Genomic DNA, 15,318 nt, shown 5'->3' with positions numbered 1-15,318 from the left:
TATTTATTTAGATGCCTGATGTTTGAGAAACAGGTTTTATTGCACATTTAGCACCTCCTAAAAGCTGGGAAAAGAAAAATAAGGACTCTACTGCCATGTAATATAATCTTTGAAAAAGGGGAAAGAAATGTCAACAAAAATATAAGTCATCATCTCTTTCACTGAAGAGTTCCTGATCTTGTTGCAAAGTTAACAAATCCATAAATCTTTTTTTAAAGTGATTTTTATAATTTTTTTATATTCAGCTTATACGTTTTTACAATATTACATCGATCTAAATCCAGATGTCCTGAAACATTGTTCATCATTTGAAGCAGATGAACAATTTGAAGCAGATGACTGTATGAATAAAACTACTGACGTGTAAAATGATGAAGAAGCAAAATGTACTGCACAATGCTCTGTCCTGAATCAAATGTGAGATATTTGTTCTTATTTGTGGATGCTTTGAGATTATTTATGGAAACTCAAAGCCTTTGCTGCATCAATAAATCATAGTTGCTATTTGCTTTGTGAAATAGATGCTGACAATAGGGGCAACAACTGAAAGTCTTCTTAGAGGAACAGAAAAATGATACCATGTCTGTGTTTTAAAACAAATGGAGTGGTTTATCCTTCAACTCTATTAAGCATTTAGGCAAAGTCTGTGATTAAAACAACATGAATAACTGAGTAAAACTGAGACTAACACCACTCTGACACTTTTCAAGCTCAAGCATGACTTTGATTTAGCTGTGTACAGCACTTCAGTGAAGTCTGATACTGCTCACTTGTATGGCTTCACTCCTTCCATCCAAATGACTGAATACAAGGACAATACGGAGACGTAAAATCTGATGTCAATAAGAATTTACAGAGTGTTACTTCAAGGACAAAGCTTCTCTTTTATCTATAATCTTTATATTCGGTATTGGCTATCAGTCTTCACACTTATTCTGATCTTCCTCCTTTCACTGACTTCCTGACTCATCACAAAGGTTAATCTTTGACGTTTTTCCTGGATCATGAAATTGTGTGCCTGTTATGTTGTTGGCACAAGATCATGAGCTTTGATTTACTACTTGGAAATAAGAGTCAGGCAGTTTTACGAACTGTACAAATATGACTTCTAGCAATTGAAAAGACTTTTGACAAATTGTCTTTGTCCTCAGTTACGGCATTTACCAGACTCACAGAGATTTTCTGTTAAAGCCAACAAAGTATGGAGAGATCTTAGACAAATGACACTGAACAAAAACAAGGAATTAGATTTTGAAGCGGGAAAAGAGAAGGAGGTGGAAACAAGATGTTACAGGAACGTCTGATTGCATATACTTATCAGTAGCTTGATGGATTTTATGTAATTGATTTGTGAAGAAATAGAACAAGAAAAAAATTGAGGGTAAAGTTCAACAAAAAATCTGAATCCCAAACTCACTTTAGATGAATAGGTGTGTCCATCAGAGCCACATAAAGGAGATGCCTGGGATGCTGAGCAGAGTCTACATTTCCCAGGAGGTCCAGGTTCAACCCCAGGCCTGTGGCCCACGCTGCCTTTCCTGGCTTTGACACTGCGGAGGAGAGAAACAGAAAAAGTATTTTAGAAGTTAATGAGTCTGAAAGTTTTTTATTTTTTATTTCATAAAGGTTACCAGAATGTACATGAAACCATAGGACAAAAATATTACCATGCTAAATGCCAGGCACTTCAGAAAGGATACATTAAATATATATATGTGTGTGTGTATGAAAATAATTTAACAGCCATAATGCTACAGCCATTTAAAGTTTTCAAACAGAATCACTTCTCTACAGAGGAGAACGTGTCTCTGGCTGTCAGGGTCAGATGAAGCAGATCCTGATTGGTCCAAGGAGACCTCTTCAACACCCACTATAATTATGTTTGATTCAAATCTGGTCGCAATTTTCTATTTAAGTGCTCTACTGAACAGCCTGGTGCTTGATCCATTGAGCAGGGCTGCAATGAGAGCCAAACAAACTTTTTCACAGAGTTGTAAAAAGTGAAGATTAACCACTGCAGCAGGTGACGATGGCTCAGTAATAGGACTATTGTTCTGAATAATCTCTGAACATCTGGTATATGTTAATGACATGCATCCATGTTTGGTAGATATTTGTGAGAATATGCTGAAAAACTGAGATAAATAATGTACACTGCTCAGTCTAAGTACTTTGTAATCCTTGAACTTATTTATGTATTTGCTCAAGTAACAATGAAAAAACACAATGTGCTTTATGTAAATGTAAAGTACAAGAAAGAGAAAACATGGTTTTACTTTTTCCCTGATTTGTCTGTTTCATTTCAATTCTTTCCACTTCGCGTGTTCCTACAGATGAAAAGCATCCCCACAGCCTGATGCTGCCACCACCATGTTTCAGAGGCATGTGCAATATTGGTTATTAACCACATGTAAGGTTTTGCATGTTGGCCAGAAAGTTAAATATTTGTCTTATTTCCATTGACCCCTACGTGACTTGTAGAAAACTGCAAATTTGGCTTCTTGTGGCTTCTTTGACTTACGTGGAATGCAAGACTAACAGTTGTCCCGTCGTTAGGTTCTTCCACCTGAGCTGTGGATCTCTGTAGTTCCTCAAGAGTTGACTCAGGTTTTTTTAGCTTCTTCCGTGATTGCTCAGAATCAATAAGTTCAGTTGGATGGTCATGTCCTGGTAGGTTTGCAATGATCCTTTACTCTGTTTTCACATGATGGATTGAACAGAGCTCTGTGGGCTGTTCAAAGCTTAGGATATGGATTAATAACCTCGTTCTACTTTAAACTTCTCTACAATTTTATTCCTGCCCCATCTGGTGTGTTCCTTGGTCTGATGCCGTTTGTTCAATAATGTTTTCTATGGGAAGCATTTGAGCCCTTCACAGAACATCTGTGAACTCTAAAGGCAACTAGTTTGACCTTTTGTTTTTTTTAGCAAACACCTTAATAGAAGCACATTACACTTATACATCTTTTATTTGTACAAACAAATGTTGAAAACTGTGTGCAATTTTATATGTTGATGCATCATGTTAAATGTACAGTTTGTATTTGTGATGTAATGACATAAGGAAATACTGGAAGACAGGAATTCTTTTGCAAGACACTAACAACAGCATTAGAGTCCATGATTTAATTCTTTGAACTTCCTGGTTGTTAAACCACACCTTGCTGATAATGTTATATTAATTTTCTATTTCTGTTGCAAAAATACTGTAAGCAAATCTGCCTTTTATGTTTGTGTTGACAGCTCCTTAGAAAAGACAAAAATTAATCTGTGTGCGGATTTGGGTAGAATTACAAAAGTAGGCAGTGTATGTATGAATGCCTTCAAGCAGTGAATAACATCTAAATAAACATTACACCCGCCACCAGGGTGCAAACCCTCTGCATTGCACAATATCTCTGCAAATATTTGCAGAAACCAAGTTCAGATTTGTCTTCTGGGAGGACAATAAATATGTGTTATGCTAATTACTACAACTAATTTATCTCATGGAAAAAAAAAATATATATATATATTTATACATCAAGCTTCAGTGAGTGATACTATTGGGAAAACACCAATTGCAGATGAATAATCTAACATATTAACCGGCAAATAGGACTTGTAATGAATGTAGCAGAAAGGAAAGGAGTAAGACCAAGATTCTTGGGAGCTAATGACTTGCGAAAATCAATTACATTCAATACAGAGAGGGAGAGAAAAAAAAGAAAAAAAGAAAAATATGCTCCAATTTCTTTTTTGAGAAAATGCTTGTTGAACTGAGAAATTGAAAATCCTTAAAAATTAACAATGGTTGAAAACGCAAACAAATTGGGTGGTGATGGAGCAAACAGATAGTGTGATTAAAATTAATTGGCGCTGTAAGAAGAATATGTATGCACACATCCGTCAGTGGAATGCATGTGACTCTCAAAAGATTTCAGCACAAAACACTGCTATGTTTCACACTTTTGTGAAAAGACTGTGACCCAGATGTGTTTAAGATAATGAGCTTCAACTTTTTGCAATACTTCTGAGCAATTTGTTTAACTCCAACTTTTTAGTATATGATACATCTTTACTAAATTTGCCTTACTGCTACACAAACATGAAATAAAATATAATAAAGTCTTGCAAAAATTACAAAGTATGCATAGTTTCTGTGTTTGTCACCCTATAGAGCTACTTGCCCAGCCATTCTCTGTTTAACTATTTTTCTTTCCAAGAAAGAAAAATCCGGTCCACTAATGGAGCTGCAGGCACAATAAACTCTAAGCCATAAAAAAACGGGTCCTAGGCCAAGTTTTTGTTTTTTTGTGTGTTGCTTTCTGTCTGAGATGGAAAATCCCCAGTCAGTCACAAAATATGGACCCTCACACTATGCCTAGTCCAGCAGAACGAGTCTCATGTTGGTAAATTGGCATCACTCTTTTGAACCATCGTCACAAGCTCGCTCAGTGTGTGGGATTGCTGCATAGTCAGCTTGATGATATGGCCACTGTTGGCATGTGCTTTCTAAGGAGAAGAGATTGCTGCAAAATCAATGACTGTGGGGAACTGACCGAGCTTCTTTGCATAGATATCAACTAAATTTACATTCAGACTAGACTGTGTGTCACTGAATCTATTATTGCTACAGTTTAATTTCATTGGGATGAATTTGATTATTTGATTTGATGTATAGTGCATTTCTGTGATTCTTAAACAATTGCTCCTGATATGAATTAGAACCTTGCAAATTGACAAAAAATTATGATATCTTTTGTGAATTGAGGCTATGAATATGAGCTGAACTGAGATAAATACAGGAAAATAATTTTATAATAGGCTTTCAAAAACCAGAACCTGTGAAGGTTCTAGTTGCTTTAGTGCTGCAGCCACATATGGGACTGACATGATCAATTTAATACTGTTCCAGTTTCAAATAAAAAAAATTAAAGATAAATAAATATATGAATGTTTGCATTTAATCCCAAAATAGAATACAGATGATTTTGTTCCTAGCAGTGGTTGTATTGAATGAACTGATTAGAGAGACAAACTCGAATGAATGTTATTTATTGCAGCCTCCAAATTTTATACAATATGTGTGAGGCAGCCATATTGGATTTGATAAGAAACCTTTAGCTTCCCTTGTCAAAATGTTGACCCAATTTTCAACCTTCGGGCTATAATAAAGTCATTAGAAAACAAAAACAAAACATCAAGTGAAGGTAATTATTATTGTAAATTATATTCAGAAATGTTTATTCTAAAAACACTGGAAAGAAAAAAAAAGCTACACAAAGCTTTACTGTTCATCAAATGAACATCTAAACATCCAGTGTTCAGTGTTTGTAGATAAAACAATTTTTATCATTTGCAGCTAAATGTTCTTAGTATTTTTTTATACTGCTTTATATTCAAAATGTAGTCCCACCGACTCTTACCTGTGTGAAGGTTGCTTGTTATTAGTGCAGATGGCGGTCTGGAAGTCATGGCTGATGCACACTTTGTGAGGAGGACAGCGAACTCTCAAACACGGATCCTTGGTTGCATCAGGGCCTAACAAGGAACAGCAGGGACAAACTGAATCTCTGAGCTGCAAAAGTAAGCTTCCAAAAAAACGCAGACCAGGAGGATCAGCACATTGTGGTTCTGAAGTTAAAAGTTGATGCAGCGAAACATCAAGCTGTTCTCCTGATTTTACAGCTCGCAGACTCTAACCTTCGAATAACTGAAGCAGGCAGAAAAATAATGAGTCAGAGAGAATAGCAAAGAAAAACGGTGAAAGGTATGAGGTAAACGCTCTGCTTTCTGTGTTGTGAGCTGCTTAATGAGGGCTATTTTCTCAGAGCGTTAATCTCATTCTGCAAATCAATCTCTAGTGTGACATAAAAGCCATAGCAGACAAGAACGACTGGGTGTTAAAGATAGCTGACAAAAAATTAAAACAACTCACTGACTCTGAGAATTAAAACAACTCACTGACTCTGAGAATTGTGTCCAACAGCAAAAAAAATCCCATACTTTTATTTGACTAAACATAGATAAAATAAGGTAAAGGAGATGAAAAACAACAAGAGTAAAAGAAAAAAAACAAAAGAAAGTACCCCAACATTTGCAGGTGAAATGACCACTGCTGATCACAGTGATTTTATCAGAAATGTTTAACAGACATGTGTTACAGAAGTACAAAGGCCTGAACAAAATGTCAATGCTGATAAAATTAGATCAAAGACAAAGTGAGTTTTAAACTCTGTCCAGGGAAGGCAATCTGAAATGGCTCAATTATATAAAATGCCCAAGTTAAATGAGACCGAGTACAGAGTTTAAAGATCAAAGACCTGCGTTATGTACGAGTCATTACCATCTGGCTCCTAACATCAAGGAATGATACCTGCCTTGACTCCATTAGGGACCTAATGGGTTGTGTTTGAGCTGCTGCTGGTGTCGGATGTGAACATCACCTGGTTTCCACCCTGATCAAACAACCTGCTTATGTTTATTAGAGGCAGACTGGCTAGAAATTCAGACTTGAGAGGATTTTGTGCCAATATTTGATCCTATGTTGTAATTTCCTCTCTCACCTTAGAGATGACGCCTAGGTTGTAGACATGCTACATCTGAAGCCGCTTTTTTTCCAACTGTGATGAAAAGGAACCATCAACCGAGTGAAAATGGTGAAGGGGAGACTTTGTTGTGTATATTTATCATAACTGAGCAACACATTTTCTCTTTACAGTCTGCACAAACACGTAAAAGCACATCTGCAAGGCTGTTTGCTCTGTCATATTCCCTTGAAGCATAGAGGAGATAAGTCTGTGGTGCAGTGTGCTTCAATTGCTTGCTGATTTGGACCTGTCCTCACCTCCATCTGTCTAGCACTGGAGAAAACCCATCTCATTTCACTTAGCTGAAAAATGGCATTACTGCTGTGAGGAAATGAGAGCTGAAGACAACTAGGAGACAAAGTGAAAGCAAAAAGATTGAGGAAAAAAATGAGGCTTGTATCTGGTTAGAGGAGAAGTGGAGGGCAAGTCAGGATTACTACTCTCTAGCAAAACTAAAAAAAAAGAAGCAAAATGGTGCAAGCACTAAAGCAGATTCAGAGGTTTTGAATAGATTTGTTGAGTTTTAGCAGAGTCTTTTTAGGAATATTAAAATTCATATTTAGTCCAGTTGTTTTTTAATCCTGTATCATTGCAGTATAAACACCTCAAAAACATAATAAAATGATCTAAACATGGTGTTGTGTCTGCAGATAAAACAATTTAGCAAATAACCTATTTCAAAACAGGATTTTTATTAACTTACCGTAACATGCTGTAAATAATTTGCTCTTTGTCCCCTAGTTCAATCTATTCTTTAAGTAATATTAGATTCTTCCAGCGTGTTAAACTTGAATGAAAAAATCCACACCATCAATGTGTCTTGATATTTACGGTAAAATCTAAAACGTGGGCAAATTATTAAATTGCTATACAATTTATCCCATTTGTTTATCATCCACACATCTCCCCCGCGGCGCCCCGCTCAGCTCCCACAGACTAGCGGCAGCAGCTCTGAGACACAAAGTCAAATTTCTTTCAAGTTATGTTTGCTACACAACATTTTAATAATAACTGCAGATTACCTGATTATGATGCAAAATGGAACTTTGTGATTGAAAATACATAATACCCTCACCCCGCTTCATGACATGCAAATGCATTTTGTATTAATTTGGCAAACTTTTCTCTGATGTTAACATTTATTTGGTGGTTTGAAGTATTAAAGTGGGGCAAAACATAATCTGATTTTTATATGCATTCTAGCTTGGTCCCGGTTACAATAAAGCACATTCAAAATTAGTTGATAATGTGATTTCAAAAGTGGTCCATCTAAGGAAGCCCAGTCATTTTCATTGACGGGTTCAGTTGGCTGCTTTTCCTCTTCGAGAGCAAGCATATGGCGACAGCAGCCATAAACTGACTCCTTTGCCAGAACCAGACCGAGTATGAGAGGTTATCTGCTGTGACCATATCGATTAATTTTCGTGTTAACAGAACTTAACTTAAAAGACGGAGCTGAAGGTGAAAGAAAATGTTTGAACATCCTTCAGAAGCTATAAAGATCAGTTAAAAAATATTTCATGAAAATTCGAAGTGAAAGAATGTGTAAGGATGAGGGAGAGGCAGCACAAGAAAAGAAGAAAGCAGAATAAAAGCACAGATAAGTGGAGTCAGTAAGAAAAATTAGCATTGAAGGCAAAGGAGCACAGGAAAGGAGATAAATGAAACAGGAAACAGGAGTAAACAGCAGAGCCGATAAAGAAAAAAAGAGAGAGGGAGAGGAGGTGAATGTGAAAGGATGAGGAAGGCATCAAGGAGGCAGGGAGGAGAAGCGACCAACAGAGAGCTGGGTAAAGGAGAGTTTTATCCATCTATTTAAAGCTTCAGTGAGCAGCACTGGTGGTTAAAGCAGTCGATCAATTGTAATGCAGAAGCACTGCAGCACATGCTGCCACCCCTCCTTCACTCTCCTTAATACGATTCTCTCATCTGCTGTCATTCCCCTCTCATCCTTCTAATCTAAAGCATCACGTTATTCTCATCTGCGTGATCAATCAATAGGCGAAAGAAATCTAGCTCGTCTTGCTGCATAGAAATTTGCTTTCAAGTGACAAGGAAAACTTTGTCCCTAAGCCTCAACTAAAAAATTTTAAATTTTCATTGATTTGATAACAGAGCAGCATTTAAAAAAAGCTTCACCATGCTTATTCCCTTCTCACTGATCAACATATGCATGTCTGGTTGATAAAGAAATCGCAACTGAGGCTGGTGTGTCCTTTTTCTTTAATTAGCCTTATCTGATAGGTTCATTTTAAGGACCATTAAGCATATCTGCAATAACAGTCAAACCATTTTCAGATCTGTTGCTTCTTTGATGTGTAAACATAAAGTGCTGTGATTGTGTTGTTGGATCTGAGAACAAGTTAATAGATTTTTATTACGTACAGGGATCCAAAATAATCAACAACTTTGCCATTACTTTCATGAGTATGGCTATATCCGGTACTGCTGGCAGCGTTTTCTTTTCTAGTAAACACAACTACTGGAAATGGCAGCTCCTATAACTGCCTCTTGGTTCTGAAGATACAAGCACAGGCCAAAATACAATAGAAGCTGTTTGATAGAACCTCTGCAACAAGTATTTAAGTTAAAATATTTAAAAAGCCACTTCAAAATGCAGATGTAACTAATAAGAGCAAACTAGAAAATTCCCGAAGAAATTTAACCGGAGCCTGCCAAAGTGTGCCTGTCGGTTTGGACATAGCGTTCTGATGCTAAAAATTAGCATACAAGTGCACTGTATGCTAAAAATTAGCATCAATGCTAAGCTTAGCAAAAAATTACAAAGTAGCATGTAGAGAATCACAAGAATGTTGACTAACATGGACCTGCAACATTCAGTATGTTAAAATTAATGCATAAGCTAAAATTAGTCAAAATGCTAATGTTAGCATGAATGCTGTGAGTAGCATGTGGATATCACTAGCATGCTGTCTTACATTCACTTCCTCCATTGAGTATACTAAGCATAGCTAATGTATAAGAAATAGCTAAAATGCTTATGTTAGGGGAAAGGCTCATAGTGGAAGAAAGTGAAATGCTAATATTTGTGCTAATGCTAACGCATTGCCTTGCTGTGCAAGGCAGCGCACTAACCTGAGAGGTAAAGATAATACAGCGTAATATTATTGCACCGCCTGTGGGGGTGCACAAACCTGAGAGGAATATTGAGGCTTTTATTTTCGAAATTTTCAGTAAGCTTCATTTTAAATGTCAACACTAATCCATGTGTAACAGTGGTTGGGGTAAATCAGTTATATAATGCCCAAAACATTCTGCCGTGTCTGTAGTTCTAACATTCAGCCTCCTTCTGTAGTCAGTCAGAGTTCCTCCATCATTGTAGTTTTCTAACTGCCAACTCAGCCCTCCTCTGTGGTCACAGTTATAAAATTATTAAACCAAAATTATTTCTTCGTAGCTCTTCTCCAAGCAGGCAACATTTCTTGTCACATTTTACAACAACAGCAGCAGCAAATGTCTGTAAGTTACATTTAATTTTACTTTTAAGATATTTTTAAGTCATGATTCAAAATTTTAAGCCTGACAGAATGATGAAAAACCCTACTTAAATTAATGGTTTTAATATACCATTGTCAATCTAAACTTAATATTTAACTATTAAAAAGATTTATAATGCAAGTACAAGGGCCAACGTAAGAATGGCAGTTGAACTCTTTAGTTACATAAAACTTTAATTTAAGTGTACCTTGAAGATTATTTCATGACCAAGTGCAAAATAAGGGAACTAGTTGCCAAAAGATTCTGCATACTCAAAAAAAAAAAAGAGAAATAACGTGAGCCACTATCACATTTCAAAGTACCAAAAGTTAACAGGACAATAAAATGTGGAACAGGTGGGAGAGTGATGGGAAAATGGAGCCTTGTAATCCTTTTTCTCCAATACCGGCCTGACTGCAACAGCTTAGCAGAGGAGAAAACCTCCAGTTTGAGTAGCTTTCAAATTAAGAAATCTATACTTTGCAGCTAATATAAAATACAATCAAGGGTGAGAGAAATCAAGCATACTCTTAAGTGCTACAGAAAGTATTTGTACAGAAGAGAAATGGCTTTATTCACACGTGCCACCATCAATGCGCCCTGTGCGTGCCAGATAGAGAAACCTGGCAGAGCCTTAGCTGAAGTTAACAAGAGCAAATGACACAAGTAGGTCATTAAAAAGGGGCCGACAAATTCTCTGAATGAATTTCAAGAAATGCGTTTAGTTTGCTGAGCTTTTCAATTTTCACATCAATGAGCCATGCTATTCTGACCTCCAGCCTACTGCTGAGTAAGTGTTTGTTGTGCCTCTGAGAGCAGATTGATTCTAATGGTGTTTGGTTTGACTGCAGCATGTCTCTATCACTCTGCAGGGCTCGATAAATACCTCAAGTCTTTGTGATATTTTTGGCTCTCTCTTGTGACCGTTTATATAGAGACCCAATCCTTCAGAGTATAGGAAGCACGCATGTCCACTGTCGCCCCATGCTTGCTTATGAGGTCGTGCTGTTGTAAAGTGTCAAGTTAATGAAATCAGTTTTTTTATGCATGTTTTTGCCAAGAGGAATTTTATGACCGTCTCACTTTGACTCTATTGTTAGTAAATCACTATTAAATTAGTCTGTGCAGAGCTGGGTCTGGTTCTGACTGAATGATCGGAGATTAACTGAATCCTTCTTGGCCCTGTGATGAAGTGGCTACCTTTTATAGGGGCAGTATTATGTAAAATTGACTATTTTGAGTTTGACATCATGTTATGATGTTATTCTCGCATCAAAAATATATCTGGAGTGTTGCCTTGATCCTTTCATATATGTTTGAGAAATCCTTTAATCTTCCGCTGCAAACATTTAATTTAAATGCTTAAAAAAAATTTAATTTAAATTAAATTCATTTAATTTAATTTCACCGTGTTAAAGTTGGAAGAAATTTTTTAAAAGTCATATTTGATATAAATATAGCAATTTTATAACAACTAAAACGTAACAGTTACTTGATTATGATACGAGAAAACTGCCCCTTTAAGGGTTTGCCCCACCTATTTAGCTCTGGGGTTAGGCACCCACCCTCAGGCAACCCAAGGGTAAGAGAATTATAGAAAATTGATGGATAGATGAATTACATTTGTTTTGAACTGAATTACATACACAGTAATTGTACAGGATCTATATCAGTTTGCCCTGCAATGTGTCTTGAAGACATTTTTGAATTGGAACTATATAAATAAACTATGTTGACCCGATACATTTCAATGATTGTAACAAGATGAGCCCTGTTGTTGTCATCTCTCAGTGGTCATAATGTTATCGTACGCTGTCAAACTGCTCCCGCATGGCCAAACTACATGACTTTTGCAATTTGACTTTAAGATTCTGTTGCCTTTGCCACGGCATGTCTGATGTACTTTTCACTGTTGTAATAATATTTGCTTTGAACACTCTGCTGTTGCTGTCAACCCAGCTGCCATCTGGCCAGATTTCTTTTTATAATGCTGTGGGGGGAGATCAATATTCGTCTTGGTTGGTAGCTCATGCTTGGAGAAAACAGGAAACGCATAAAAGAAAATACATGTGCTGCCGACATCCAATGTTCTGCTGAGAAAAATAAGATTCATCTGACTGAACAAGAAGACCAAAGATAAAGCCTTCCAGCTAATGCCCAGTTATGTGTAAGTATATGTGTAAATATGTAAGGTTTTAAAAATGTCTCTGTGTACCAAACATTATTATATAATAGCATTTCATGCACATCAGGTTTTTATTCAACATAAACTCTTTTATGCATGGATTATAATAGCTTCACTCTATACCTATCTATTTATTAAACATGTACTTTTCATATATGTTACAGTAAAAGCAAATCTCTAGAATAATGTGCATTTAAATATGTATGTGACAAATACATCATGATATATAATACGTGAAAACTGTCATATAAAGAGATAATGAAAATATTACTGTTAAATGAGTGAAGCTACATATTTCACAATATTGTTCAGTGTAATGAAGTATAAACAGCTTGTCCTGTCCATACTCTCTTCTTGTTTCTGTCCCATCCATCCATAATTTAGCTTTTTGCTCTTCACCTGTCAGACACCAAAGAATGTGTATTTTAACAACAATTTTTTTTACAAGAACAATATTGTTTAGAGCATTCAGCAAAAATGAAATGACAAGCAAACTCAAAAATATATTGTACTGACAGATTTAACTACAATCTGTCAGTACAACTACAGCACACAAAATAAATCTCTCCTACACTGTTTTTCCCTTTCTGTCAATCAGAGACACTTTCACCAGCATCAAACTGATTTGATATTTCTTCCAGTCATACTGTACTTCACTTTTACAATACAAAAAGAAATTTGATAATTATCTGCAAAAATATTGTTTTTGGTACAACAAATTATAAATTACAGTCTAACAAATATTTTACTGCAAATACATTTGCTGTGGTTGAATTAAATTGAACAGCGCTATACCTAAATTGGTGAAAAAGTAACTTACAGCATAGCCAGTGATGCATGATGTTCATTTCAGTCAGCAGAATATCATTAATTACAGTTTCTCAAAAAAACAAAACAACAATACTTAAATATTTTAACAAATGTTAATGTTTTGTTCTGTTAAGTTGTCATACTGTGGAAATATTTGCAAGGTATTCTTGAGGTGTTTAGGATTTATGGTTGATTGCTGACAATTTGTGTTTGAAAGAATAATTTAGAGAATTTTCCCAATAGGGAAACCAGAAACACGTCTCCAGAGGAGGCAGTTTGAGTTAACAACAATCTGACAACACCGTACTTTACAGGGATGACAAACACATGGAAATTTTAAAATATCTGAAGACGTGACGATTTAAATGTGAAGACTGCTCAAAATAGTTCTGTGAAAAACAAAGGCTCAAAATCTGTCCTGCTAAAATGTTCCTCTAAAAGAGTCCAAATTTACACATACAGTTTACACAGTTTTAAAGCCTCTCACATCGTTATTTGCAGCATGGAGTGGCTTCTTCATGAGCCAATGTGCACATTATTAAAAAACAAAGAACAAACATTTTAATTTTCATGATTTAGAGGACTTGTTCTGGTTGTCTAATAGCTGTTCACATGTATACCTTCCCACACACACCCACATGCTTAAAAGGGTTAGTTCAGTGGCTATGGCAGAGACCTAATTTGAAGACCAAAGAAGGCATGGTAAAAATACAAGTTAACCCTATTTCTATCATTTATCATTTAGATAAATATCAAAGAGTGAGAAATGTTGAGTGTGCAGGGTTGCAAACAGCAATGGATTTAGTATGAATTGCAGCAAGATTAGAATCAAAACGTTTTCTGCATGCATTGGTTTTCAATGTGATGTGCATTAAAATGTTCTTAACAAAAAAGATCCTGGGTAATGTCACCTAGCAGAGCAAATATGCTACTTTCTGCACAATCTAACTGGTACAAGCTTTCGAGATGTGTCCCTGGCAAAAGAGCACATTATACTTGTGAGAAACAATTTAGTTTCACAATTACAGCCAGAAGTCAATTAGCCTTCTAATTCTTTTTTTTTTTTTTTTAAACCTTTCTCTAGCCATGATATCACTTAAAAAAGTAACAATATGATGGGGAATAATGTTCTCTCTGCTCTCCAATTCTGCACATATACCTGGATGACACACAGTAATTTGATACCAAAGATAGTCAGAGAGGTTAAAGAGCCAACAAGCCCTGTCAGAGTAGATATTGAGCTCAAATTAGTTGATGCCAAGCTGGAAACGGGTCGTATGTTCTGTGTTGACCCCACTGAACTATTGCTCTCCACTGTTTGCCCTCTGTGCTGTTTTTCTTAATGGCAACCAAACAAGTCAGAGATTAAATAAACAAAAGCTTTGACAACCATCCTCAAAGGACAAATTCTGAACTGTTATTAGAAAAATGAACTTTGCTTTCAGGCTGATAAACTAATTAAAAAGGTGTTTCTTCTTATACCTGGGGGCTACTGAGGAAGCCCAGACGGAGGAAAAGGCAGCTATAAGACAAACAGATCAAGAGGAGATTAAAATCCACTTCACTCCTCGCTTTGTGAGTGCTCCTCAGGGTCTGGCTGTTTGGCCCAAGAATGGCACCAAGGCGAGGGATGTCAGAGACAAATGATGGAGGGATGAAAGCACAGACAGGGCCTCTGGGAGGACGAGGTGATGGAAGAGATTCACCATCCAGAAAATTAATTATTGAAACCATCAGCAAATCATATTATTGTGGTTGTAACTGAGGAATGGGGAAGATAAACAGGCTGTTCCATTTTGAATGTCAGGGAGGAAACCACAGTGGCTCAGGGCAGAAAAATATCTGGAGGGAGACACTATTGACTCTCGGTTATAAGCAGAATATTCATCACAGCCACACAACCAATATGCACACACAGCTGCACATCCATGTTTTATTGTGTGAGTTCCTGAAAGAGGAGCCTTTGTGGATCTCCTGCTTGCAGCGGACCAATTTTAATAGGACAGACACCATGTCAGCAAATAATCAAGTGGTCTTTGAAGACAGCTTCAAAGCAAAAGAGCAAAGATGCATTTAAGGACAACGTGCCTGGCAGAGGACACTCGTTTTAGGTGCAAGTCGGTAATTGTCACGGTTTAAACAAAGGTATCCTGTGTTGCCTGAAGTGGGTTGGCAATTTTTGTCATCATAGTGAAGAAGAGAGCAAGTACAAATAAAACAGGAAATGCATGAAATAGGGTTGGTTAGGTAGAA

At 36.5% G+C, this 15,318-nt stretch overlaps 1 protein-coding gene across 1 annotated transcript in view; it reads right to left on the bottom strand.

The window, feature by feature from the left end:
• Positions 1 to 15,318, bottom strand: part of spock1 (SPARC (osteonectin), cwcv and kazal like domains proteoglycan 1) — a 118,090-nt gene that overhangs the window by 23,696 nt on the left and 79,076 nt on the right. Inside the window, exons 6-7 of the mRNA XM_028009698.1 lie at positions 5,409 to 5,523; positions 1,418 to 1,550 (exon numbers count right to left, since the gene is read on the bottom strand). Coding sequence (XP_027865499.1) covers positions 1,418 to 1,550; positions 5,409 to 5,523 — 248 coding nt within the window. The remainder of the gene's footprint in view (positions 1 to 1,417; positions 1,551 to 5,408; positions 5,524 to 15,318) is intronic.

The sequence above is a fragment of the Xiphophorus couchianus genome, chromosome 23 (assembly GCF_001444195.1).
Source record: "Xiphophorus couchianus chromosome 23, X_couchianus-1.0, whole genome shotgun sequence".
NCBI classification, from domain to species: Eukaryota; Metazoa; Chordata; class Actinopteri; order Cyprinodontiformes; family Poeciliidae; genus Xiphophorus; species Xiphophorus couchianus.
Note: the sequence above shows the minus strand (reverse complement) of the source record. Positions and strands in the feature narration are given on the sequence as shown.